Source organism: Triturus cristatus, chromosome 10, assembly GCF_964204655.1.
Source record: "Triturus cristatus chromosome 10, aTriCri1.1, whole genome shotgun sequence".
Classification (NCBI taxonomy): Eukaryota; Metazoa; Chordata; class Amphibia; order Caudata; family Salamandridae; genus Triturus; species Triturus cristatus.
The window spans coordinates 1,192,822,042-1,192,848,439 of NC_140593.1; the positions used below are offsets into that span (position 1 = coordinate 1,192,822,042).

Here is a 26,398-nt window from a genome sequence, read left to right on the forward strand (position 1 = left end):
GCCTGATGGGAAATGTAGTTTTCACTCCTTCCTGCGGGTTTGCCTTGTTGTAAAGATGTCGGAGGTGCAGCTGCCTCCGGTGCGGACCCTGGAGGACTTCTTGCTGGGTTCAGCTCGTTTCAGCCCCCCAGACATCCGGGACCTTCAGCGCTGGAACCACCGAGTCATCAACAACCTGCTGTACTACCAGAGCAACTACTGTTTACTGCATCTGCTGCTGATCTCCGTGGGAGGGTGAGGATGGCGTTTAGCTGGCGACTGCACAGCGCCGAGTGTAGGCACTACACCCCAGACGTGTGCTCCTCTGCAGCTGCAGCAGATCAAACCCTGCTGAAGCTGACCTGCTGGGAGCTGTCCTCTGGAGGGTGAGGCTGACGTGTCACACAGCACGCCAGATCTATGCTCCTCTACAGCTACAATATTGTATTGTATTCAGTGTTAGAAGGGGGGGGGAACGGAAGGGCACGGCGTGCCCCTACTTTTAAAAATTATGCTAGTCCGTTCCCCTACTTCTTGATTTTAAAAAAGCGTCCCGGGACTGCCCTAATTCAGGCCCGGTTCTAGTAAGGGCTTGAAGGCAGACGCCATGGGGCTCAAAGTGCTTCACACACAGACAGTTTCAGAGATTAACGCAGCCGTACCTGAGTACTTCACAGGTCTTTAAAAGACCATTTACATGTTAACGAGGCTTTGTTTATTTTTTCACCCCTTCATCTCCAACAGGGGCATGGCGAAAGGCGACAAATCCTTTCTTTGGCCGCGGTAACCTTTGCCTACTGTCCTGCTGCGTGGATATTTCTTTTCCTGTGCAGCGCAGGAGAAAAGAAGTTTATTTATTTTGATTCACCTTTTCCAACCCCTGCAGCTGCTTATCACTTCAGGCTGCGACACTAAGATTGACTAATGGAGTAGGTAGGAGAATTTGTCACTATTTGTTTTTCTTTTTAAATTCTGCACAGGCGCAGCAGGACATGTACTTTGTGTGCGCTTCATTTAATCCGTTTTTATCATTATCATGGCCGATGCAGGACAACAATACGACAATAAAAAAATGCCCAGATAACGCTGGGTATTAATGATCCTGCTGGAGAGCAATAATTTCTCTGTTAGTAGTTAAGTGCAGATGAACTGTATTTTATGTGGGTAGCTCAGTGGGTTACTGCCTTTGTCACAGAGATCCTTGTGTTACTTGCAGTTCAGAAGTTACAATCCTAACATAGGACAGTGACCAATGAACTGTCATCAAAGAGCTGCATGCAAACCTGAATGATATAGTTAGAACTTCGCGTTTTTTGTTTTGTGATATAGTTAGAAATTCCCCAGTCTTTCATTATTCTAATGTTGCTAAAATGAGTATCTTTGGGCAGATATACATTTTTATCAGTAAAGCCAACCCCTAACCACTGGAGTACTCTTTAAATCCTGAGTTTGTGCTTCTCCAGACCAAACTCTCTTAAAATAACTGCCCACCAGTATGGATGACATGTGATCCATACACCTTGTAATCCTCATTGGCTTATGTGACATTCCCTGTAGGCTGATTTACATACTTGTATGATTCGTTGTCTCTGTATAATGTGTGCGTGGTGTAAAATACTGACGCACACTACACTGATATGAGTAGCGCTACACAACAAATGAAATGCATATGAGAGAGGGGCTACATAAAGATGAGGGGCACTGTTGGAGGGTGGCAGTGAGGGAATCCGAGGAGGAGGTAGTGGGAGTGGCTATGGAGCGATGAGGGGCACTGTTGGAGGGTGGCAGTGAGGGAATCCGAGGAAGAGGTCATGGGGGGGAGGGGGGAGCTAGGGAGAGATGAGGGGCACTGCTGGAGGATGGTAGTGAGGGATTCTGAGGAGAAGGTCATGAGGGGGAGGGGCTAGAGCGAAATGAGGGGCACTGGTGGAGGGTGGCAGTGAGGGAATCCGAGGAGGAGGTCATGAGGGGGAGGGGCTATGGGGAGATGAGGAGCACTTGTGGCGTATGGCAGTGATTATTGGTGTGGCGCCAAAAAAGACTTTCGCATCAGCGCTAAAGCCGGCCTTGTCATGGCCTTTCTGTTTTTGTTTATTTAATTAGCAGTCGGGTCATAAGGGCTACTGTGGAACATACTTTAAAGTGTGTGCTAATTATATTTACTGCTATATTCAATGTTTTAAGTTTGAAGGTGATTTTACTAATGTTTTTACCGGGAAAAATGAAAGTGGAGCCCGATGGTGCCTGATATGGGGCTGGGGCCCAAGGTCAGCTGTGAGATAAGGTGCACTGGAGAGGAGTAGTGGATAATCAAGCCTGTAAGGGAGTGCGTTGCGGAGTCTGGGGTCAGGTGGAGGTAGCAATGAAGAGGGATCCTCCATGAAGGCTCGAACAGAGGGAGCCCAAGTAGTGTCACTTGCCTGATACTACCACCTCAGAAACCTCCTCTTCCCATCAAAGGAAAATTACATAGAAAAAACAGTTTTTGAGAGTGATAATATTTAGAAAGAGATTTTGAAAAGTGTGCGATTTACTGGGCCTTGTAAGACTAAGAAGAGATAAAGGAGAGCCCGGAGGATTTGCAGTCTGGGTGTTGCTTCTCCCAAGATAATTTTGAAAAAAAAACTATAGGGTCAAATACTGCATTTTATTTTCAACACCCCATTTTTACACAAATTCTCTCCAAAGCCATTACTGTGCCAAGACAACATCCCCAGGAGTTGACCACATTTTTTTTCAAGATGCACAATATGTTCCTCCCATAAGTAAATATTTACCTCCACTTCGCCAAGGCCTGTGTTTTGTCCTGCTTGCTCACATGTTATCTCACTCAGGCTCACTACCCCCATTATTCATTCTCATTCACTTTCCCTTTTACTGAAAATTGCTCACTTGCACTCACTCTTCAACATTCGGTATCACATTCTCACTCACTCAGTCTCACCACTTTTTCCTACTCTGATTACCTCATTCTAACTTACAGTTTCACTTACTCTACGTGACTCCTTCTCACTCACTTTCTCTCACTTTCATCGACATACACTCTTTCACTCATGCTCAGTTACATTCAGGCACTCAATCATTCACACCCACATTTACTTACTCGCACTCATTCTTCTTTGCAGGACACTTGAATACATATGTGCTATACTATGTTTGAGCAGCTAGCTGGCTGACATGAATAAGAATTATTTATTTATTTATTTCACTTGTAAAGCGCACTCTCACCTAACAGGCATCCTGGCGCTGACAATCAAGAGTGCACAATTTGTGGATAAGAAGGAGCCCTTGTGGGTTTCCGTGAGTCAGATCAGATTCTCTTCAAGAGTTCCTTTGTCTCTGAGCCCTGCTTAACACGTGTACAGGAGGAGCCCTATATTCATGTCCTCAATGTTTGAGACAAAAAATACTCATTGATTTCTGAACGAGAGTAAAAGCGTTAAGGTAACATGTCGTTCCTGCTTATATTTTGCATGCTTTACATAATCCTGCATTCCCTATGAGTATCTGCTTTTCCCAGAATGTTGTTACTTTTTTTCAGGCACTGCATAATTTGAAATGAGTCACATCCAGGTGCTTATAATGGGGCAGAATTGGGTTGTAGGTGAAGACAGTGCGAGTTTCACTCAGTGGGGCAGAAGGGTGTTCGGTGGGGATAGGATGTGGCATTATGGCCAGAGCTACCAAATTTGGAACTGGGGAACCTGGTTCAGCCTTCATGCCTTGTCCATCAGACTACTCCTGAGGGAGCACCCATGATAGACTTTAGAAGGCCCCACTAGACCTTAGAAGCCCTGATCTCTTAGCACCAGCAGGTGAACCCTACCGGTGGCCAGTTGGGTAAACTTGAAGCCCTGTCCACCACAATTCATACCCAGGTTCACCACCAGTCTTGCGGGCAGGTCTACAAAGCAGCACACCCTAGAGCAGCAGTGGCTTTGTCACGCAGTAGTTTTCCTGCAATAATAAAAGTCTCCCACACAACCCCCACGGTTTTTGACGCATTCATAGATTGACAAAGACTTGTAATCCTGGGAAAGCGGCAAAATCTTGCGCTACCCCAGAGGAGGCATAACTAGGAGAAATATCTTTATTTCTCCTTGCTTTTTCCTCTTTCAAACTGTGCTTTATTCTGCAGCCCACATAGAAAGATGAAAAAGCCTCTCAAGATTGTTTTTGTACAGGAAGGTGCCCCTTCCTGCACAAAAACAATCCTGCATGCAAAGGAGGCACCCTTGCACCATGGGGCAAGTGTGCCTGCGTTGAAGCTAGGCTGTCAAAATGGCGCCAGTGCAGGGGGAAAAGACCGGAATGCACCATATTGGATGAATACGGCACATTCCCGCCCTTTCCCTGTGACGCAGGGCAGCGCAGCAAAGTAACTTGCTGTGCTGCCCTGCGCCACCATTCCCATAAATATGTCCCTAAGCTCACAAATAGTAAATTGACCACACTAATTATCTGTGTAAGAGCATGTATTGATAAACACAATAAGCCACTGACCTTTTTCTTGGACCTTGTTGAGTTGCCAAGCACAGCAGCAGATCTAATCTTAGATGCCTTACTTGCATGCTTAGAGAGACACAGTTTTACTGATGAGTATTTAAAAAGTCATTTGGTTCAGCTTGTAACAGATGGTGCTTCCAATATGATAGGTAGGAAATCTGGTGTGGCAACTCTTCTGAAACTGAAATATCCACAGTTGAGTGTATGGCACTGTGCTAACCACAAGCTGGAGCTTGCTGTGGGTGATGTTTGTAAAGAAGTCGCAGGCATTAATCAGCTCAAATTTTTTTTTGATAAACTATATACCACCTACCATGCCGCTCCGAAAAATCAGAGAGAGCTTGGGGAATGTGCTCTGGAGGTAGAAGTAAGACTTCTGGCAATTGGAAAGGTGCTAGATGTACGTTGGGTGTCCTCAAGTGAAAGATCTGTGAGAGCTGTTTGGAATAACTACAAAGAACTTATTAAACATTTCATGGAATCTTCCGAAGACTCAACGAGGAGTGACATTGAGCAGAGGAAATATGCTGGTTTAAACTGTTTATTAACCTCCCTGGTGTTTGTTGAAAATATGGGCATTTTATATGATGCTCTCATAGAATTGGGTGACCTATCCAGAAGGCTGCAGCGGCGTGATATGACCATAAATGAGGCCGATCGTTCAATACAGATGCAGATTTTAGTGTTTGAATCAATGGCTGATGCACCTGGGCCCTTTGTTTGCTACAACTGCATTAGATGCTGCTGAACGGATGCAGTTTGCTGGTGTAGGACTGCAACAGAACAAAGGCTGTGTTAGCATCAATAGGGCACAGTTCTTTAGGAGCTTAGCAAATAACCTGCGAAAAAGGATGACAATGTCTAATGCATCAAATGTTTCTAGATGCACAACCACAAACAATGATGAAATCGAATACAAAGAGTTAGTACATAGAATGAAACTCCTACAACCAGTTTATTGGCCAGATCCAGTAGACATCTTATACGGTGAGGGAGAATTACAAAACCTTTGTAGCAGGTTGCATGTATTTGAGACCAGGCAGTACATCCTTGGTTTCAGAGAGTACAAACAAAATAAAAATTGCATCTCTGAAAGCCTGAAACCATTAATGCACATTATAAACACCTTTTGTACCTCAACTGCTTAATGTGAACGGGGCTTTAGTGTAATGAATGATGTGCTCACACCACTGCGGAACAGAATATCAATCAATCGTCTGTCTTCTACAATGTTCATAAATATCGTGGGGCCACCTGTCATAGAATTTAAACCTGAATTTTATGTTCAGAAATGGTTAGAAAAAGGGAGGAGAAGTACAGATGAAAGAAACTGCATCGCTCGGAGACAAATGGCTTATGATTCCACTTATAAGCGTATTTGGAATATTCTGTGATTGGAAACATGTCCCACATTGTAAATGAATTAAATATAAACAACTTATATATTAAACCTCAAATAAACATGTTTATTGATTCTTTGAATTAAATAACGTTATAAGCTGTAACTGGTCAGTGAAATGCCAAACGTTCAAAAATTGGTATGTTTTGCTATTTCTAGCCACACCTCCGACTCCGCCCACTAATCCAAACCTTGGGTTAGTCCCGCCCCCTGAGTCTCCGCCCACAGTTCCCCTACTTTTTTTTTCCCCACTTCGACCACTGATTGTATTTTAATTGCATTTATATAGCGCTCACTACCCCCGACGAGGCGTCGAAGCGGGTTTTCAGCGAGTACCATGCTACTCCGGAACCCAAGAAGGATTAGTGGTGAATTAGTATAGTGAAAATATGAAAGTAATTTGTGTAGTGGATATGTTAGTCAGTTATTTGGATTGAGAAGGATAGTGGAGGGATGGAGAAGGGAAAAAGGTATGCATTTATCTAGCGCCAGTACAGCAACCACTACTTACTGCACCTGACCTGCTGGCTGCTATCCTAGGAGGTTTAAATATTGAGGGATGAGACCTTGCAGAGACACCACTAATAGCTGCCAGGTGGTCCCCTGCTATGTGGAACATCCTCAACCTTAGTCTGAAGTGTTAGCCAACAACACTTTGCATTCTGGGAGTTGCAATTATAAGCCAAAAATCCTCTCTTGTTTTTTTAAGCACCTTGGTTTGTGTCTTGTTCTTTGAACTATATATATGCGTGTGAGCTGAATTATCCCAGCATGCAAACGTTGTTGGTTGAAATCCAGGACTGTCTTGGGGTGTCGGATATGGAATGGGACTAGTGGCAGCTATGGGTAATTCTCATAGGTGAGTCGGGGGATTCTGAAATGTCACTGTGAAGGCTGAAAGGTCACTGTGTCTAGATTCCTTGAAATGGTCTGTGCCACTCTACCTAGGGCTGCACATTAACCCCCACCAGGGGATAAGGTTTTGTGAATTCTAAGACCATTGAAAAAAATGTATGCGTAGGAATATTTCTGCATCTTTGCATTCGCAGCTAATGATGGGTTGTCGCAAATTGCAACCTTCCTAATCAGTATTCGTTAGACAGGTCGTGTGTCGAACTCTTGCGAAGGGACAGTTTGTGATGCAACTTAATATGTAGGCCGCATTGCAATTTGCATTCCTGATCACAATCTAGTGAGTTTGCTAATTGCACATCCTAGGTTTGGGAACTGGATCGTTTGCTGGACATCTAGTCACACAAAGCCACCAAGCGCGTTACATCGAAACATTTTATTAAAACAGGTGCCTCAAATATAGGCCAATACGTTTGGTGTGAGGGCAGGGTGAAACCAGATTTAACAAATCATGGTGTGTTGGAGAGGAATATAATATCATTGGGTCTGTACAGATTTTTTTTATCACTTATATTTACATTACTTTGCACACGTTGATAGTTTGTGGCATAAGGGTGTTGAGTGATTACACCAAAATCCAACAATGTCTGGTTGTGCGCTAAAGCTGGGATTAGAACTCAGTCTCTATGATGGAAGGTAGGCAGGAAGGCTGAATCCCCTCCTCTTTGGTGAAGTGTTTTAGTAATTTGGAGAGTCCTGGGTGAAAGGGGAGATCCTTCCATACTGTGAAAGGAGAAGGCCTGCTGCACTATGTGTTCTTTGTGTGTTTCCTAGATTTCAGGTCTTGCCAAGGAGGAGCAGCAGATGGTTTGGCTGCCTCATGGAAGTTTGACTTTCGCTTTTATAAGCGGTGGCTTTTACTCGTGTGGGTGGCGTTGCAGGCCACCCTGCAGGTCCTAGTGGTTGGACAAAGGGAAATGAGACCAACTCGGATGATGTGTTCAAATTAGCCTTGACCTATGATCATCCAGATGTTGCATGAAGGGCAGTGCTCAGTGGGGTTAAGGGTTGTCTGGGAGGTTGGCCAATAGAGCATTTGGCCAGGGGCACTTGGGTCTTGGCAACAAGTTTGTTTGGATGGGAAGAAGCTTGATTTTGAACACAGCCGTTATCAAGTCATCAGGATTATTCTTTTGGAGGACAGATTGGTGTCATTGTAGAAGCCGAGACTTGGCACCAATTGGAAGATAGAGACAAACTTTTCAAGTTCTTGTTGTCAAGCCGTGATTGGCCTTTGCTGCTATTAATGAGTGCAGGGTATGCCTTGGTAGTTTCTAATTGGGGTAAGCTTCAGCAACACGCACATCCATGTTCTATGGTGTCCGAAAGACCTATAAAGGGTGTTACATTTTTTTTAACGTTACTCGAAGACACAATTATGACTTTCTCCTTGAGAGGCCTTGAGATATTGGGTTGGTAAGCTGACGATGACCAGTGCTCATGCGTTTCTTTGAATGTTGATCAGTTTTCTTGGTCACCATTCCTAGGTGTAAAATCCTATCAAATAGCCTAACTAGAGCCATTTGTAAAAATGGTGGCCAGGCTCTTACAGCCTTGCTTCAAACTAATGAGGCAACAATTCTTTCAGTGTCGTTTTCTAGAGCTCCTTGATGGTTTCTGATAATCTTGCATCACCAGTGGGGTGTACTCTGAACACTATCCTCACAAGGGGCTGGGGTAACCAACACACCTTCAAAACCAACAAAGTGACCCTCGTGCATTAAATAAACCTATTAATTAATTTTGTATTTCTTTCTGTACAATTCAAAAACAGAGGACAGACATTTTTAGGTTATTCAATACTTCAATGTAAAACACAGTTTTAATATACAAGTACCCTATTTATGTCCCCTTTAGGGAGGGACGTTTGAACCTCATCACCACTTCTTTCTAAAAAACATACATTTAAAGCTACAACACATATAGACAAAGTTAAAACAGCATATACATCAGAGAAGCAAGCCGAAGGGCTAAAGGATAGAGGATCCTGGAATTCCAGCCCTGATGATTTTACTGAATAGAATCTCTGATTGAGGACAGGAGAACACGCTCTGGCTGTCAGTTCGGTGAATAAGAATCCGATCGGAGAAAAGTGGTTTACATGAACCCTCTGATGATGATAATTTACAGCGGATGGCATCGCAATGCTGAGTGATTTCAGCTTTGCTCTAATCTTCCGATCACCTATGAATTATTGGACCTCCATTAAGTCCTGACGATGGTCTCTATGAATTGCTAATAAGGGGACCGAAACGTTGACACAAGATGAGCTCTTGAGGGTGGTACTGAATTTGGATGAAGGAAGATATTCATGCTGTATCCTGCACAATCATCATGCTTGTGAATTGTACAACATGAAATGCAAAATTAATTAATAGATTCATTTAATGCACGTGTTTCTGATACTCAGGAAAGCAGTCCTATCTAAGCCTTCTTGGTGTAAGTTAGACAGCTTCTTTGGAGTTGTTACTCATGCACTTTGGATGTCTATTCAGATTAGGTGATGCAATTAGCCTTATGTACTTTCATGTTGTCCTGTCCTCCCGTGGCTACATAAGGGCCAACATTCTGTAACTAAAAAGATGTAGTGGTTTTGCAGATTTAAGTTAGAATTATGACGATGTGAGTGAATATTTACAAGCTATCCTCTGCCTGAAAACATCTTTGTGCTCGAACTGAATAGGGAAGGGCGGGCTAACCTGCCGGGAAGGAGTCACCGAGAGCAGAATAAATGCTATTTGAGGGCCTTATGGAAACGTTGATGGTTAGCAGTCTCAGGGGAGACAAAGGCAGACTGTTCCAGACAACTGTTAACATTAATCATGTTCAGCATCTCTGTAGGATACTCCCAGTCCTCACTATACAGCACACAATAATGTAATATTCTATTTGTCACAATTTGATATATTTTCAAATGTTAAGTTGATCAGTGTTTGTACATCTTGCACTTCTCTCCTTCACATGTTGTCCTGTCTGTTTTCATCATGCATTTATCCAATACATGACTTGCTTTTTTCCAGGACAGGCTGGAGAGTTTTAAGACTTGCTTGTACGCCTTGTTTTAGAATCTTACATCATATATTCTTATAATTAATCAAGTTGGCATCTTGTTACCGGACTAGTTCATGACAAACATATACACAGTGATACCACTAAGGGACGCAGACGCACGCACTGATGTTGCCTGTGCCGTACCTTATCTCTGGCGGGATGCATGCGCCTCTGGCACCTATGTTGTACCTCAGGTTTATGTGTGTGTGAAGGAGTGTTGCACTATTGCTAACTATCCTGCACCTGTTTTATGTTCGGGAATCTTGCACTGCCTCTGCTTAACTTGTGCTTCTTCCAACAAGTCTTGCTTAATCTCTTAATTCTATAAAATGCTGATTAAATAGAAATGGTTCAGAGATCATGACCTCAAAACACATTTTAGCTAACTTTGCACACCACCATAGCAACTTGATTAAAACACTAAAAAGCCAGTTTTATATTGAATTCATGGAATTTGCAACCCCACAGAAATGGTTGTTTCAGTGATTGTACAGCGTTCGACCATCTTATGCCTTAAAATCGGACTACCTATACTGGTAAGAGGTCTGGCCCAATATGGCCATGGGAGAAGAACCATATATACGTACTTATTGCGCTGTGATAGTCTCACTGGTTCTGAATTAACTGAGTTCAACTATTAATAGGCCGAAGGTCTCTTTTCAGCATCCATAGCATTCGTTGCCCAATCTGAAGAATTTCAAGGGTCCTACTAAGTCTCTTTCCTTGTATTTTCAAAATGAATAATCCCTTGCCGTTGCTTGCTGCACACTATTGTGTTCCTCACCGCATTGGCGTTCAACACCATTGGCCATAATCTCTTTCATAGGTCGGCTACTGTCTCTTGTAGGAGTGGTGCACCAGCCCTATCTAGTTTCAGTTGATTCATGACTTACGTAACCTACCAAGCTAAACTAGGTACATTCCTCTCTGGTATTTTTCCCTTCACCACTTTGTCTTCGCCATGTTTTTCTGGCACCACATGAACCAATTTTGGAGGCAGATAATTGTGAGTTTCAGATGTTTGCTGATGAAAACCGACCTACTTGAAATTGAAAGAATACATTTGGATTCACCATCAGGTAGCTGTCTGCCTGAAGGATGTTTAGTCTTGATGCATCATAATTTGCTTTGCTTGAACAGTCAGATGCCAGAAATATTACTCCTGGGCCCAGTAGGACCTTCTCTCCTCCACTTCATTTGGCTACACTCCATGGTCGAACTCTGAAACCAGTCCAGAAGGTTGCGAGTCTGGGTATTACTTTTAAGTGCAGTCTCTCATTTCACACTTGTGTGAATTCAGTCACCAAAGTCGTCCCTCATCTTTTTTGAGGGCATCCTCCGTTTCTTCCAGATTTGCTAAAGGTTGTGTTAGTACTGGCAGTGGTGATATCTTCCCTTGACTAGGCAAAACCCCCCTGACTGGTTTCTCCAGGAACATACATCAAACACTGCACAGAGTTCAGAGTCGATCCGCGGGCTCATTTGTGGTCTCGGTCAAAGGATCACAACACACTAGCCTTCAGATCATTAGACGGGGTTTCCGTCAAAGAAAGATCACACTTCAGATAACTGTGCACTGTACACAAGTACACTCCTATTCATGCGCCCAGATACCTTACAAAACTCTTCCGACTCTATCGTCCATCCAGGTGCCTGAGGAAATCTTCAGCTAATCTGCTGGCTACTTCGCCATTGCACTTAAAAATTTGGAGATAAATCTCCTCAGGTTCAGGGCTTCGCTCGTGAAATTTGTCCTCAAGCACCAAGGATCAAACAAGATATCCTAGTGTTCAGACGAGGCCTAAAATGTACTTCTACCATTCCTCCTACGGCTCGTTCTACGAAGACTTCAGCCTTCCTCCTGTTTGATTCCAGATATTCTTCTTGGTCTCCCCTCACCAGGTGGACGCCTGAGACTAGTTGAAATTATAGACCTTTTATCCCAAGGGATTTCTGCTCTTGCACACCTTTTTCTCTAGTTCACTGCAGCTTTCCGTGGTCAGTGTTCCCTGTTGCCAGCTGCGGCCATCACGGATCGGAGGTAGGGGGGGGGGCGGGGGCAGGAGCGGGAGGACGCAGGGGAAGCGGACAGTAAAAAAAGAAATGTATCTTCTCGCTGCTTCCTTGCGGTGTCTCTCCTCTATAGTCCTCCTCCTCGCTGACCTGAACAACAGAAAGCACACTTAGGCTCCCAGTCAGCCAATCACAACACTGCCTTAGCAGCGTTGTGATTTCTCTGAATGCCGTGTTTCGGCGCTCAGACGGCGACTGGGAGCCTGGGCATGTTCTCCATGTAGACTGTAATGCAGTCTGCATGGAGAACATGCGAAGTGCGCAAGACTGTTTTGGGGGACCCAAAAGGGCCAGCCAAGCAGTCATTGCGCACTAAGAAAGGTGCTCTCACTGCTCCCCCTCCCCGGCCCCCTCACACAAAGCTGCACAAGTAGGATAAAATAAAATAATATTAACGCAAGTTATTATCATTTTATTTTCCCTTTATTTCACTGCTAAAAAGCAGTGGGGCGACGCTCCTCCGCCACTGACTGTTGTTCCCTCCTTTGTCTCTTCATGACCCTCTGTTCTCCTCATCCTCCCACAGCGCTCTCAGGCAAGTACTCGTGGTTTGCAGCGCTCTACAAGAAACTGGAAGATAAATACATGCACAAATACTTGTCAATTTAACTTATATAAACGTAGAGCAGTTCAACGGAGGCATTTCCATTCTCCCAATGCCTTAATCAAAAACATCAGTGCGCATTAGATACCAGTTATTAGCACAGTAACTTACCAACATTTTGATAGCTTGTATATAGGGCACACATTTGTCCCTTATGCTCCAAGCACCATACAGAGACAACTGTTAGTTTGCAGTAGACGTCCATCTCAATTGTCTGTAATATTTCATTTTCGAGGAGGTTATTTTCTTCTTTTTTTTATTTTAGAATGTCTCAATATTTGTTTAGATTCATTTTAATATCTGCTTTACATTTCATCTACAGTATAGCTCCATACTAAGGAAGAAGTACATAAGTTGAGGGGAACCTTGAACTTTGAATATTCATTTCAGCCTTTCTTTTCTAAAGAAAAAAAAGAAAGAAGGAGCTTGTGGTTGGGAACAGAGGTTTGACATTAGGCTTAATGTTTCGTCATATTTTGTAAAGTAAAGAAATGCGACTAATGTACAATGCTGGTTTCTGTTTTCATTTTACGCTCACTACAGCTTATTGAATTAGGAAGGGGAATCTGAACCCACATGTTTCATGGCAGCCTTTGGCCTGCATCTAATTCTGAAAGATTTCCAGGTGATTAATACTCTTTTAGACTCATTAAGGTGTGGATTTGCCCATGGACCGGCTACAATTAAGTGTTGTTTGCTTGCTTTTGAAGGTCTTATTTGGAAGAACATCAACCCCGTTGAGTTTGAATCTTGTTTAGCAAATTCTACACCAAGTTTTATTTCGAGTTTAGAGTTTACAGTCTCTTCATATTCTTCTTGGATCAAGTCTACGGTTGACTCCTTAGCTCCCACAAACCTGATCTCTCAGCGATGGAAAAAACCCTTCTGAACTGTGGTTCTCATATAAGCTCAGACTGCAAAAACAGCTTTGCAGAGGGAAAGAACAACTGTGGAGATACAAATACGACCTAGTCGACAGGAAGAATTATTCACTAGCTATTACAGATTATAAAAGACTAATCTTGGAAGAAAAAAAAATATTTTACTGAAAAGATAGCCCAGTCTAAAAACTCCATTAAAGAGCTATTCTGCACAGTGAAAAGCTTAGCAAAAGTACATGAACTTATAAGCAACAATGGTGGTCCGAACCTCTTTAATGGTCTAGCTAAGTTCTTCCAGGGAAAAGTGGAAGATGTATTTAATTTATTTACTGACAAGAGTCTTAACTATACAGAAGATCAAACAACTCTTGTAAATCGTCCAGATATTAAAGGATGGGTGAACTTCTCTCCTCTGAAGATAGACCGAGTACACAAGCTAATACTTGCACCCACCTCTGTCTCGCTGCTAGACCCATGCTTGCCCAGAATAGTACACCTGACACCAAAAATTATAAGTGAGCATCTGACTAATTTGTTCAATGAAATCATCAGAACAGGCCATTTTTCAGGGAACTGGAAGATGGCCTCTATACTCCCTCCGCTATAGAAAATAAAAAATCAAATCAGATGATTGCTAGGTGACTTGAGGTTCCTAGCTGCCTAAACATTTTTAGCGGTTCACAATCCATGGGATCTGAAAGCGTCCTTTGACATGATCAGTCCTCGGGTACTACTGTAGATGGTTGTTGGAGATCTTGTAGTGATGTCGGCGAAAATCCTTTGTCTTAGACCACACATAAGTAGTTTTTCCTCCAGCCCTAAGGTCGTGGGTGGTGGTGTAACCAAGGGAAAGTCCTTTCACCTGTTTTTTTAAAAGTATTTTTCCCCTTGACTAGCTGTTCAGATCATCCTCATGCTTCTATTTTCATTTTATGGTCAAGTGCTACATATACTCTCCCTTGCACTCCTCTGTGCAGCTGACTATGCACCCCGTTTCTCCCTCAGTGGCTCCTCTTTAAAACGTCATCTAGTTTCATAGGCCTTTGTGGGCACTCATGCCCTACCCCAAGCAGAGCTTATACTTTCTAACAGATAAGCTTTAAAATGATGTCCCTGGATATTTCCCTGGAGCAGATGAAAATATGGACCTGCAAACACTGGGCGTTTAGAGGAGTTTGGAACTGGGGGCAAAGCATTCTCTAACAAAGCCCCTCTGATCTGGAATAAGCTGCACCGGGTACCAAAGCAACTTCTCGCCCCCATGTGTTTTCATATATGGCCGAAGAACTATCTGGTCTCCATGCAGGCTGTCCGGTTGACAATGTGGCATGGTCTGGATTAGTGCCAAGAGGCATTGCGGCAGTGTTTCACCACATTAGAAGACAGACAGAATGATGAATCGTAAAGAAACATGCCACTACGCTTGGGCAAAGGCAAGCTCCCATTCCATGGCCTATGGCGTGCTTAAGTAATGCCTTTATCATAACCATTGGGCTGCACTAGGACAATACTGACTTCAAATGCTGCGTACGCCTGGGAATGCGATGAGCCTCTCTTGACACAGCAGCGACTGCATGCACATCTCGGGGTACACTGTAAAACATACAGTCACATTACTGAACTTGTAACTGTACGACTTTCTGTTTCACCCATTTATCCTGTTCAACACAGAAAAAACATCTGGCTATATCTGCTAACTCGATACTAGTTAGACGACTAAGCAACTGCAACAGCTTGTTAGTGAGCCTCACCCCCCCAGACACAGTATTAAACCACATGAGCATAATTTTTATGGTCTTCAGAGGAATGCTCCCACTGCTTCGTATTGCTACAAATCTGGCTGGGTCAATCTATAGATGCTTGAATGTAACATAACGTGTGTATTTGTAAAGCGCACGTTCACCCAGAAGGGTATTGGTGCTGAATAACATGTTATTACACAGTGCCTGTTTTTTCCATGACTACCTCTCTATTTTCTCATCCTACCCTCCCACCTGTAACTTAAGATCTGGTAGCCATCATCTCCTGGCCTCGTCCAAACCTCTTTACTTCATCCAGGTTTTGGTGCTTTTACTTGTTGGGCCTGTGCACAGGACACTCTACCACCAGTATTCCTGGTACGCTGCTGTCTCCAAGCACCCAGTAAAAGACCACGTACACTGTCCTGGTCTGTGCGGCGCTGCACCCTTCATTTGGGGCTCACCACTTGAGGTGCGGACAACAAACTGATTATGGAGAGACACACTGCATCCTGTACAGCTGCCTGCAGTGGAACAGCACAGCAGTGAAAGGCAAAGTGGTGTTTAGAAAGCACCTGTTGGCCTTTCAGTGCAGAGGGACCAGCAGAGGCAGGGGGCTGGGAGACCACCGCATGCAAGTGCTGTGAGTGACTGCAGCCATCTGTGGGGAATGCCTGGGGCTCCCTAAGATTCCCTGCCCCTGTCCTAAGGTCTCCCTCCTGGGCATACTGATGGTGCATTGCTCCATATGTCGCAACAATCAGTAAGAGTCCCAACAGCTTCTGCGCCTCTGCATTTGTATAACTGCACATAGAGCATGAAAAGTTCTTTTAATTTGAATGGGGTTCACGATCCCATGCAAATGAGGGAAGGCCCCCTTGGGAAAGCGCCAGCACCATCTATACTTCAGAAGCACCTGCACAAGCATCTGCAGCCCCTTCTTTGATACCCAAGTGCCCGCTGGTTGAAACAGCGGGTGTAAACGCCTGCTGGGCTGTAGGGCACTTCATGTAATACACAAGTGATTACTGCCTCCCCGCTTCCTCGGCTATAAATTTGTCTGTGTGTTGATTTAGCTGTGTAGTAAGATGTCTTTCTTAGCTTTGATCTTCACACAATACCTGATTTGAGGCAGGGTTGGCCACCGCAACCTCTAACCCCTTGTACTGTGAACTACTACTGTCTCTTGTACAAAGTCAATGTTTGAAATGTTGTGGCTGCTAAAAAAAATAGACACACAATTGATGGATGGAATGCATAACAAATCAAAACATTCACCTCCAGTCAAGAGATGTGGGTTAAACCCATCATTCTTTTGCTCACCATGCCACCCCAGTTTAGACCTGGCCATATGCAAATCAGTCTTTACCCTGCGCCCAATGGGAACAGTCCAGCCTGAACTACCAAGCCAGGTCCTCCCTGGACTGGAAACAAGCATCCTAGGACTGGTTTCGGGGTTTCACCCGTCATTAGCCAGGATAGGTTGAATCCAGTGGCACAGTGAGCCCGGGACACCCAATTGATGGACGGAATGCAGAACAAATAAAAACATTCAGCATCCTTTACTGCCGACTGCTCTTCAAACCGCAAGAGAAAGAGTCTGTATTGTTGCTGAGCACCAGGCACATCACGTATAGTACATACATTACAAACCCCTGCCGGCACACCGAGGCAAATACTGCCTGCTACCGATCACAGCTGGGTACTGGCCATGTCCTATATAGTACATACATTATGAACCACTTCAGGTACACCGATGCAAATAACAGCTGAGCACCACCGTGCACTAGGACAGCACAAGGCATGTTATACCGTCGCAGTATGGTCCCTACAAGAGCTGCTGCTGAAATTGGAAAGTTGAATATCATCGCACAGCTAAATAACTGCAAACACTTCCTGATGCTGCTGTTCTGCCTGTCTAAGGGGTTTGGTCGGGGGTGGGGATGGGGGTGCAAGGTCTGAAAGAAATACAAATTGCATTGACTTCTGCAAAGCACACTTTAATATAGAAGCTGATGAGATATCCTGGTCATGTTATTATGATGTGCACACATGATCTACTTCTTATGTTGCTACTCTGCCTTCTTCTTCTTCTCCTGCCACCATAGGTATGTCCAGCCTCTGACAATCCTCCTGGTGCTGTTGGTGGTGGCTCTTGCCTTCCTGGGCTTTGTGTGGGCGGCGGAAAACAAGGCCGAGGTGCGCCGCTTCCGCCGTAACTACCCCACGTCCTGCTTGATGGCCATCCTCGCCACAAGCTACTGCCTCCTGATGCTGTGCGGCGCCCTGCCAACCTTCTTCGTCGCCATCATCCTGCCTCTGTTGCGTGAGTATCACCTGGCACCAATCAATCAATCATAGTATTTGTAAAGCGCGCTACTCACCCATGAGGGTCTCAAGGCGCTGAGAGGGGGGGGGGGGGGGGGAGTTTCGCTACTCCTCGAAGAGCCAGGTCTTGAGGAGTCTTCTGAAGGCGAGTAGGTCTTCGGTCTGCCATAGGTGGGTAGGTAGGGTGTTCCAGGTCTTGGCGGCGAGGTAGGAGAAGGATCTGTCGCCGGAGGTTGTTCGTTGGATGCGGGGAACAGCGGCGAGGGCAAGGCTGGCGGAGCTGAGCTGGCGGGTGGGGGTGTGGAAGCTGAGTCTGCTGTTCAGGTAGGCTGGTCCGGTGTCATGGAGTGCTTTGTGTGCGTGGGTGAGGAGTTTGAAGGTGATCCTCTTGTCGACGGGGAGCCAGTGTAGGTTTGTCAGGTGGAGGGTGATGTGGCTGCGGCGGGGGACGTTGCCGATCAGTCGGGCGGAGGTATTTTGGATGCGCTGTAGTCGTCGTAGGTGTTTGGCTGGGATTCCGGCGTAGAGTGCTTTGCCGTAGTCCAGCCTGCTGCTGACGAGGGCCTGTGTCACCGTTCTTCTTGTTTCGGTCGGGATCCACTTCTAGATCCTGCGAAGCGTGCGGAGGGTGTTGTAGCAGGAGGAGGAGACGGCGTTGACCTGTTTGGACATGGAGAGGGAGGAGTCGAGGATGAATCCTAGATTGCGTGCGTGGTCGGTGGGTGTCGGTGCTGTCCCCAGAGTGGTCGGCCACCAGGAGCCGTCCCAGGCCGAGGGGTTGGGTCTGAGGATGAGGACCTCTGTCTTTTCGGGTTCAGTTTCAGCCGGCTGCTCCTCATCCAGTCGGCGATGACCTTCATTCCGTTGTGGATGTTGGTTTTGGCGGTGCGTGGGTCCTTGGTGAGGGAGAGGATGAGCTGAGTGTCGTCGGCGTAGGAGATGATTTTGAGGTTGTGGTGGCAGGCCACTTGTGCGTGGGGGGCCATGTAGATGTTGAACAGCGTTGGGCTGAGGGAGGAGCCCTGGGGGATGCCGCAGATGATGTCGGTGGCTTCGGATCAGAAGGGTGGGAGGCGGACACTCTGGGATCTGCCGGAGAGGAAGGATGTGGTCCAGTCGAGGGCCTTCTCTTGGATACCGGCTTCTTGGAGGCGTGTTTTTAGAGTGCGATGGCAGACCGTGTCGAAGGTGGCCGAGAGGTCCAGGAGGATGAGGGCTGATGTTTCGCCATTGTCTAATTGGCGCCTGATGTTGTCTGTGGCGGCGATGAGGGCAGTCTCGGTGTTGTGGTTTCGTCTGAATCCGGATTGGGACGGGTCGAGGATGTTGTTGTCTTCGAGGTGGCGGGTCAGTTGCATGTTGACGATTTTCTCGATGACCTTCGCCGGGAACGGGAGCAGGGAGATGGGCCAGAAGTTCTTGAGGTCCTTGGGGTCCGCCTTGGGCTTCTTGAGGAGGGCGTTGATTTCGGAGTGCTTCCAGCTTTCCGGGAATGTCGCTGTTTCGAAGGAGATGTTGATGACCTTCCGTAGTTGGGGGGCGATGGCTGCGTCTGCCTTGTTGAATATGTGGTGTGGGCACGGGTCTGTCGGAGATCCTGAGTGGATGGAGTTCATGACCTTGCGTGTCTCGTCGTCGCTGACGTTGGACCAGGAGGTAAGGCGGTTGGCGTTGTTGGTGTTCGGAGGAGGGGTGGAGTCTGGCGTGGTCGGGTCGGTTGTGGTGTTGAAATCTTGCGGTGGAAGAAGATGGCCAGTGAGTCGCACAGTTCCTGTGAGGGCGTGATGTCGTTGGTGTTGGTGCTGGGGTTGGAGAGTTCTTTAACGATGCGGAAGAGCTCTTTGCTGTCGTGTGCGTTGTTATCCAGGCGGTCTTTGAAGGAGGACCTCTTGGCTGATCTGATGAGGTGGTGGTGTCTCCGGGTGGCGTCCTTGTGGGCTGCGTGGTTGTCCGGTGTACGTTCGTGGAGCCATTTCTTCTCCAGTTTCCGGCATGCACGCTTGGAGGCCAGGAGCTCGTCGGTGAACCAGGTGGCTCTCTTGCTGGCGTGGCTGTTGGAGGGTTTCTTCAGTGAGGCGAGGGTGTTGGCACAGTCGTTGATCCACTGTCTGAGGTTGCGGGCTGCGGCGTCTGGGTTGGTGGGGTCGGTGGGTGGGTTCTGGGAGAGGGTGGTGAGCAGCTGGTCTTCGGTGACTTTGCTCCAGCCGCGGCAAGGCAGCTGTTGGGTGCGGTGGTGCGTAGTTGGTTTTTTGAAGGTGAAGTGAATGCAGCGGTGGTCGGTCCAGTGGGGTTCGGTGGTGTGGTCAAAGGCGACGTGGGCGCTTGTGGAGAAGACTGTGTCCAGCGTGTGGCCGGCGGCGTGGGTGGGTGCAGTGACGAGTTGTCTGAGGCCGAGGTTGGCGAGGTTGCCGATCAGCGTGGTGGAGTTGACGTCGTTGTTGGTCTCGAGGTGGAAGTTCAGGTCCCTGAGGAGGATGTAGTCTGTGGAGGCGAATGCGTGGGTGCTGGCGTGGTCGGCGATGGAGTCGCTGAACTGGGCCTGGTGTCCGGGGGGTCTGTAGACGAGCGTTCCTCTGAGGGTGGTGTTGGGGTCGGTGTGGATCCGGAAGTGCAGGTGTTCGGCGGTGTTGAGGGTGTCGTCTGCGTGGGTGGTGACCTTGAGGGTGGACTTGTGGACGATGGCAATTCCTCCTCCGATGCCGTTGGCGCGGTCCCTGCGGGTGATCTTTTAGCCGTCTGGGATGGCAATGGCAATGGCGATGTCTGGTGCAGAGGAGTCGTTCCACCACGTCTCGGTCAGGAAGGCTATGTCCGGGGCAGTGGCGTCGAGCAGGTCCCAGAGCTCGATGGCGTGTCTGCGTGCGGAGCGGGTGTTGAGGAGTATGCAGCGGAAGTGGTTGGGTCTGGTCCTTGATGGTTTGGTGGTTCTGTCACAAGGAACATTTTAAGCTGTAGTGTGTGCATGTTAGCTGGACCCGTTCACTCATGGGTGCCTTTCTACTGGAGAGGAGTGATGCGTCACCAGTGTCCATGCACAGCTTGAATATTGACAAGGTGCAGCAGGAGAGTTTTTCTCAGAAAGAATTAGCACAGTTATTTGAGTGGTCAGGATTTGTAACCAAGATAAATGCTTCTAGCAATCTAAATGTGTCATGGTAAACAGATGTGTCGTCAATGAGGTGCATGCTATTAGCATCTCAGGGAACAAGAGAAGCTTCACCACACTGACCTCAGAATGACCCGGAAGTTTTACTGTAATCGAAGAAACTGAAATTAATGTAGGCTGTTAGCTGCAACTGGAGAGATCACTTTTAAAGTGTCTGCCTTTGGATATCATCTTGCTTCTTCAATAAAGGATCTCCAGTTTACATCTATCAAAAGCCATTGTATCCTTAGTCGCCTTGTGGAAGAACACTGTTATTATCCCCCAGGCAGCCACCTGGACCACCCCGCATGCTTTCTGCATGCACTAGCGCCTGATTACCGGCTGCAGCAGTGAAGAACGGTGGGGTCCAATGGCACTCTCAATATGCTTGTCACATGTAGTCTGGTCCTCGTGGCTATTTTCCACCCGTTCGTCTCTTAACTGTAAAATTTGCTGTCTTGTTGGGAGGAGAGGTGATGCACCCCTGCTCATAAGGCCCCTTTGTTGACAAGAAGCAACCCTTCCGTTCCCACATCTCTGGCCACAGACACAAGCTTGCTGCTCCGCATTAGTGTGTGTTGTGATATGGTGCCCTGTACTGTCAGCTAGGTCATGATATTCGCACAGGTTTAAGGGAGAGGGTACAAATGCACCACAAGAATGGAAGATACTGTGGCATCGTTCCCTTCTTTGATTTTGATGCCCGTCCCTTTGTTGTGGCAAAAGGTACCTGAGCGCACACTCACCAGGATCACTGTGTTGCCTGTGAATTTGTCTATAGACCCATCGCTAATGCGAAGAGGATGTTGAAGGTCTTTAGCGAAAAAGTTACCGGAAGGTTGCCATCATTTTTACTAACTGAGAGGGGATTCTTCACAGAGAATCTGATCAATATCTGAGGATTGATTGAATGAGAGGCAATATAATGACACAGGTAAACCAAGTAAACAAAATGTTACAGCACAAAACATATCACATATCAATGTTTTGCATCTTCCGTCTTTTATTTTCCTTGTTGTACTTGTCTGGGGATAACCACCTGTGTCCGTGGCAGGGCAAGACAGTGGCTGACACAAGTGCACTGGACAGACCCAGATGGTACAAATCCCAAGCAGTGTTGAATGGGACAATATATGGGGACTGTGGTGTGAGTGAGTTGAGTGGAAGAAATGTATTGGGTGGTCCTTGTCCACAGTAGCTTTCTGTCCTGAACTATTCTGAAACTTGCATTTATTTTTTACCCTCCTCCACCTCTTCTTTCCTAGTGATTCTCACCCACGCTTCCCTGCGCCTTCGGAACTTGAAATCCAAAATCGAGAACAAGATGGAGAGCATTGGGCTGAAGCGCACACCCATGGGCATGCTGCTGGAGGCGCTGGGGCAGGAGCAGGAGGCCGGATCCTAAAGCTGCAAGCATGGGCCACTCTTCCGGGGAGGCGCGGCGCACCTGGAGGACAGGCGCCTGCACACACCAGTCAAGATTGAGAGGTGGACTTGGTGAAAAGTGACTCTTCGGGCAAAGCCACTCCCAATCCTGGCTTGATGGGGGAAGGGGGGTGGTCTGCTGATCTGTGTACTTCATACCCATCATGTCTCCCACTATCCAGAGCAGGGCACACCGGGCCAGATCATAAGTGTGCAGACCCTCTCTTAACCATGCTACCTGTAGGCCAGCCATCTCATCATCATTGGATCTCCTTCCATTAGCCCTTTTCTTTCCTTTTTCTTGCTAAAGCAGCTGCATAAAATGAAGAAATTACTCGATTTCTATTTCCACAGTGTATATCACCCCTACCAAGTGGTTGTGACAGAGAAAATCAGCCACCAACACCTCTGTTTGGTGGAAGTCTCAATAGGTGGGTAGAGTGAGCTCCTGCCTGTCCTTGCTGGGCAGTGGCTTCTGAAGGCATTTTATCCGCCTTGCATTTTTCCCTTTTTTCTGACACCCAAGCCATGTCCCACCTGTATCGTGACATGGAGATAGGCATTCGCTGACATACTTGTTGGGAAATTGTGAACAAACAGGGATGCCGCAAGTGACTCAGTCAGCCTCAATTAAAATTTCAAAGCCCTGGTCCCCAGAAGTTTGGAAAAATATCTGATGAGATATAAAACAATGTAAAAAGTACACCGTCCTAGCATTCTAATTATCTCGCCCACCACAATATGTGTTGAATCCACTTGCAAGTAAATGCAAAAATAATGTCTATAGAAGGACCTTAGGCTGACAAGAGCTGTGATCACCTGTTAACAGTTCTTTATGTGTACGTATGTTTCTGGGAGTTCTTTTGCATAAATAGACAGGTTTCTTCTGGACGTTGCCATTACAGTCAGTGGTGAGTTAATAAGATGGCCAGAGGAGACGGTTCCAATGAGAGCTATGCAGTCATGGCATCTAAAAAGCCATATGTTGATCCTGCCTCTAGCTGTATCCCTGCAGGAGTGAAGATGGTTTAAAAGGCCCCCTCCCAACTCTTTATCAGTATTGCGGAAGAACAATGCCTATGTAGATCTCTCCATGCCAGACCATCTACAAAAGGATTTGTCACAAATTCGGGTGACGTAATTTCTGCTCATGTCACATTATTTCCAAACAAGGATCCTCTGAGTTGGTTTTCCTTCTGCAACATAACATAAAAGCCCTGAACAATTCTTGTTCCATGAGGAAGATTTTACTTGCATAGGCAAAACCCTGAAGCATTTACTAGTTTCATTTTGCTGATCAAATTTAGGAAAATGGTGGGCTAGAAACAGTAGTTTCCATTGGGGACTGCACACATAGAAATGTAAATATTGCAGATTGTTGACAGCAGAAATGTAGAGATCACAGATTGTTTACCCACCCAAGTCTTGATTAAAACAATGACTTTATCAGTGGTTGACTTCGAGGGGCATTTACACAGGGATTAAGAGGGTGTAGACCGGGGGTGCATCTTTCCTTTTTGGCAAAAGCCTGAAATTTTTAGCATTAAGCTTAAATGCAAGATGGCTGACATCCCTTCCAGTAGATCCATTTCCTTCCTAGAGACCCTTCAGCTGTCCCTGCCCCCTTGACACATGACTCTTTCCCTGCACTATATTATCCTCTGTTAGTGCTGTCTCCAATTCTGCATTTTGGTTGTCTTCTTTGCTCGACCTCCCTTTCTTTCTCATCATCTCCATTACCACATTATTATGATATATTTCTAATATCCCTTCTGCACGTTGAAGGCCTCCTTGAAGTTTCTTTATATTTGTTCTTGTTTTCATTTTTTATTTTGTCATGCAGTTTTATGCTGTAAAAAGCCAACAGGTGAGGATGCCTGGTAATGAAACCGCTCCCCGAGCAACACATCCTTAATGTTCCTCTTACCCAAAGCAAGTGTATAGAGTTATTGCACACACCATGAGGCATGCAAGTCCATTCTCCATTTCTATACCCGCTCAGACCTAATTTAGCAGCATGGCTTTGAAAGACAGGCTTGCCGCCTTGGCAGCAGTCTGCCAAAGATCACCTTTGCTCCAGAGGGCTTCATCTGCAGACCAATCCCAAGCCTGTTACACCCAAGTGCGGTCTGTGCAGCTGTAACTCTGGGTTCTGTTCCAGAAGAGGATGTGAATTCTCAAGCTGTACAAAACTGGTGATGCCAATGGCACCTTTGGGCTCTTTTCTAAATTCACAAGCAGTGCTTGTGCCACCCAGATTTCCTCTACCCCTGCAGTCCTTGGCTCTCAAAAACATTTTGTTGTTGAAGTAATGTCTTCATAAGCACTGGTCGAAAAAGGAAGCACAAATGAAAAAAGCATTTTGTGTGTGTGAAAGACACAAAAGACACTACTCCTTTGATTCCATTTAAACCTTTTGTTATGCACATTACATTCCGTTAACTTTGTCACTTTTTTTGTACTCTGTTCTTTTTCATTTCATTCCTTGTACATTTTTTCTGGGTATTTTATCAGCTGCCTTAGTTTCACAGCTGTTTTTGGAAATCAGTATTATGCCATGTTCACGTTTGTAGCCACCGCTCTCACTTGTTTTCTTTTCTGTCTCTTGATAAGTTGCCTATTCTCTTCAGCTTCACCAGAGATGTATCACATGTTTAAAAACTGTGTGTACCTTCACCTGCCTCTTCCATCTGCCCACCAATCACATAGTTTGTGGACAGAGATAATTTTCATGACAATGGGAGCACATAGCAAAAGGCAAAGCATGTAGTTGGCCAACCACATTTCCAATGTACATATTGTGTGTGTTTATACTTTGTTACGGTGGCGTACATGCTAGCATTACCTGTGAAGCTAGCATACATTCTGTTTACCTTGGTATGTTGTACAAATGCTGCCCCATGCCCTCAGTGACCTAGAAGTGATTTTGGACCAAAAGATTGCCTGGTGCAAGGTGTATTCATGCAATCGGGTCACTAGGGTAGCCCTTAGGACTTCATATTGCAGGACAGCTCTGTACTTTGTGCTGATTAAATGTCGCCTTTTGGTTTCACACACCTGCAACAAAGATCGCTGTTTAAGATCAGAGTATTGGAAGTGGCACCTCCTTCGTATTCCACGTTGGTTTAAAAATACATCTAAGAATTTGCTTTTGATCCCTGCCACCTACAGTATTCCCAAAGAGGAGGGCGGATCAGGCAGCAAGTCTCTGCCGCTTGATTGGGAGGTCAGCGGAACCTGATCCGGGTCTTCATGGGGATACAGCAGAGGAGGAGATATGCAAGTTTGGGTTCACCAAATACACAGACTCGCACCTTTTCTCTTGCACTGTTTCAAATGTGTTGTTCCAGTCCAGGTACCATAGTAGTGTTAAAAATAAATAAATGTATTCTCTCTTGCTCTTTGTTCTACGTTGTTTCATTTTTTTGGGGGGAGAAATGTAAGTGTGAACGCTGGAGCGCGCTACTTCACTTCGGGACAAAAGATGTAGAGGAAGGAGGGGGTGTAGATCAGTGCTTGCTAGCCTTGGAGCTCTTCCTCAGCCCAAAAGCAGTGCTTTTCTCAGGCCTTGCTGGAAGTGGTCAGGCAAGGAACTCATTCATTCATATGTTGGCGGTAATTCCTTCAGTTTACAGCCCACCAAGCTTTGGAACTTACTCCCTGCAAGAATAAAAATCATTTGCAACCTCTTTGAATTCTTAGGGGAATTAAAGACGAGGATGTTCCAAAAATAAACACCAAAATATGCCCAGCTGAGACTAGTGGGTGATGATGCCTATCTGCAAATCCCACTGTACCTCACACCTCCCTGCCAGGCTGTATGTGCAAATGAAGCTACATGATTGCTGCAATGTGATAGGAAAATCACTCCGGACCCCACGCGTGGGACGCATTGCTTTCCATATAGGCCATCGCTAAACCGACATCCTACCAATCTGACAAAACAAAGGGGGTCACCTCCTGCCAGACCGCCCGGAAGCCGGGCTTTTTCAATGTACAAACCACTATACAAATACTACAATGGAATACACAAAAGCCATGTATCTTTTTATGTATGTCTCTCACGGAGTACCAGACTCTAAATGTCAGGGTCCTGACTGAAACATTGACAACTTGAGCTTTGATGACCGTCTGAACCAGTTGGTGAAAACCATCTGTTACCCTTCTATAATTCTATATATTAATTACTCTCAGAAGAAAAAATCTCAAATAAAACTAACCCACATTATGGCACCATTGTACTACATTTCCCAGAATGCCTTTACCAATACCCACCGTCAATTACTTCTCTAAACATAGCTGCCATCTTGAACTCCTAATTTGTTTTTAAATAGTCACAAACATGACTGAAGTTTT

The 26,398-nt window shown here is 45.9% G+C and overlaps 1 protein-coding gene across 2 annotated transcripts; it reads left to right on the forward strand.

Moving 5' to 3' along the window:
* PRAF2 (PRA1 domain family member 2) lies at window positions 1-25,441 on the forward strand. Of its 2 annotated transcripts, none has more exons than XM_085629611.1 (3): window positions 1-234; window positions 17,253-17,470; window positions 21,883-25,441. In XM_085629611.1, the coding sequence occupies exons 1-3, from the start codon at window positions 56-58 to the stop codon at window positions 22,020-22,022; spliced, it is 537 nt and encodes a 178-aa protein (XP_085485737.1). In that variant the 5' UTR covers window positions 1-55; the 3' UTR covers window positions 22,023-25,441. The 2 variants fall into 2 exon arrangements, with proteins under 2 accessions (XP_085485737.1, XP_085485738.1); XM_085629612.1 differs by having other exon boundaries at window positions 44-365.
* The last annotated feature ends 957 nt before the right edge of the window (window positions 25,442-26,398 follow it).

Bases quoted from the DNA above. Each gene is read 5' to 3' on its own strand.
- PRAF2 (XM_085629611.1), top strand. From the start codon at position 56: ATGTCGGAGGTGCAGCTGCCTCCGGTGCGGACCCTGGAGGACTTCTTG. The intron at 235-17,252 runs GTGAGGATGGCG...CTGCCACCATAG, and splicing joins CTGCTGATCTCCGTGGGAGG to GTATGTCCAGCCTCTGACAA. The intron at 17,471-21,882 runs GTGAGTATCACC...CTTCTTTCCTAG, and splicing joins CATCATCCTGCCTCTGTTGC to TGATTCTCACCCACGCTTCC.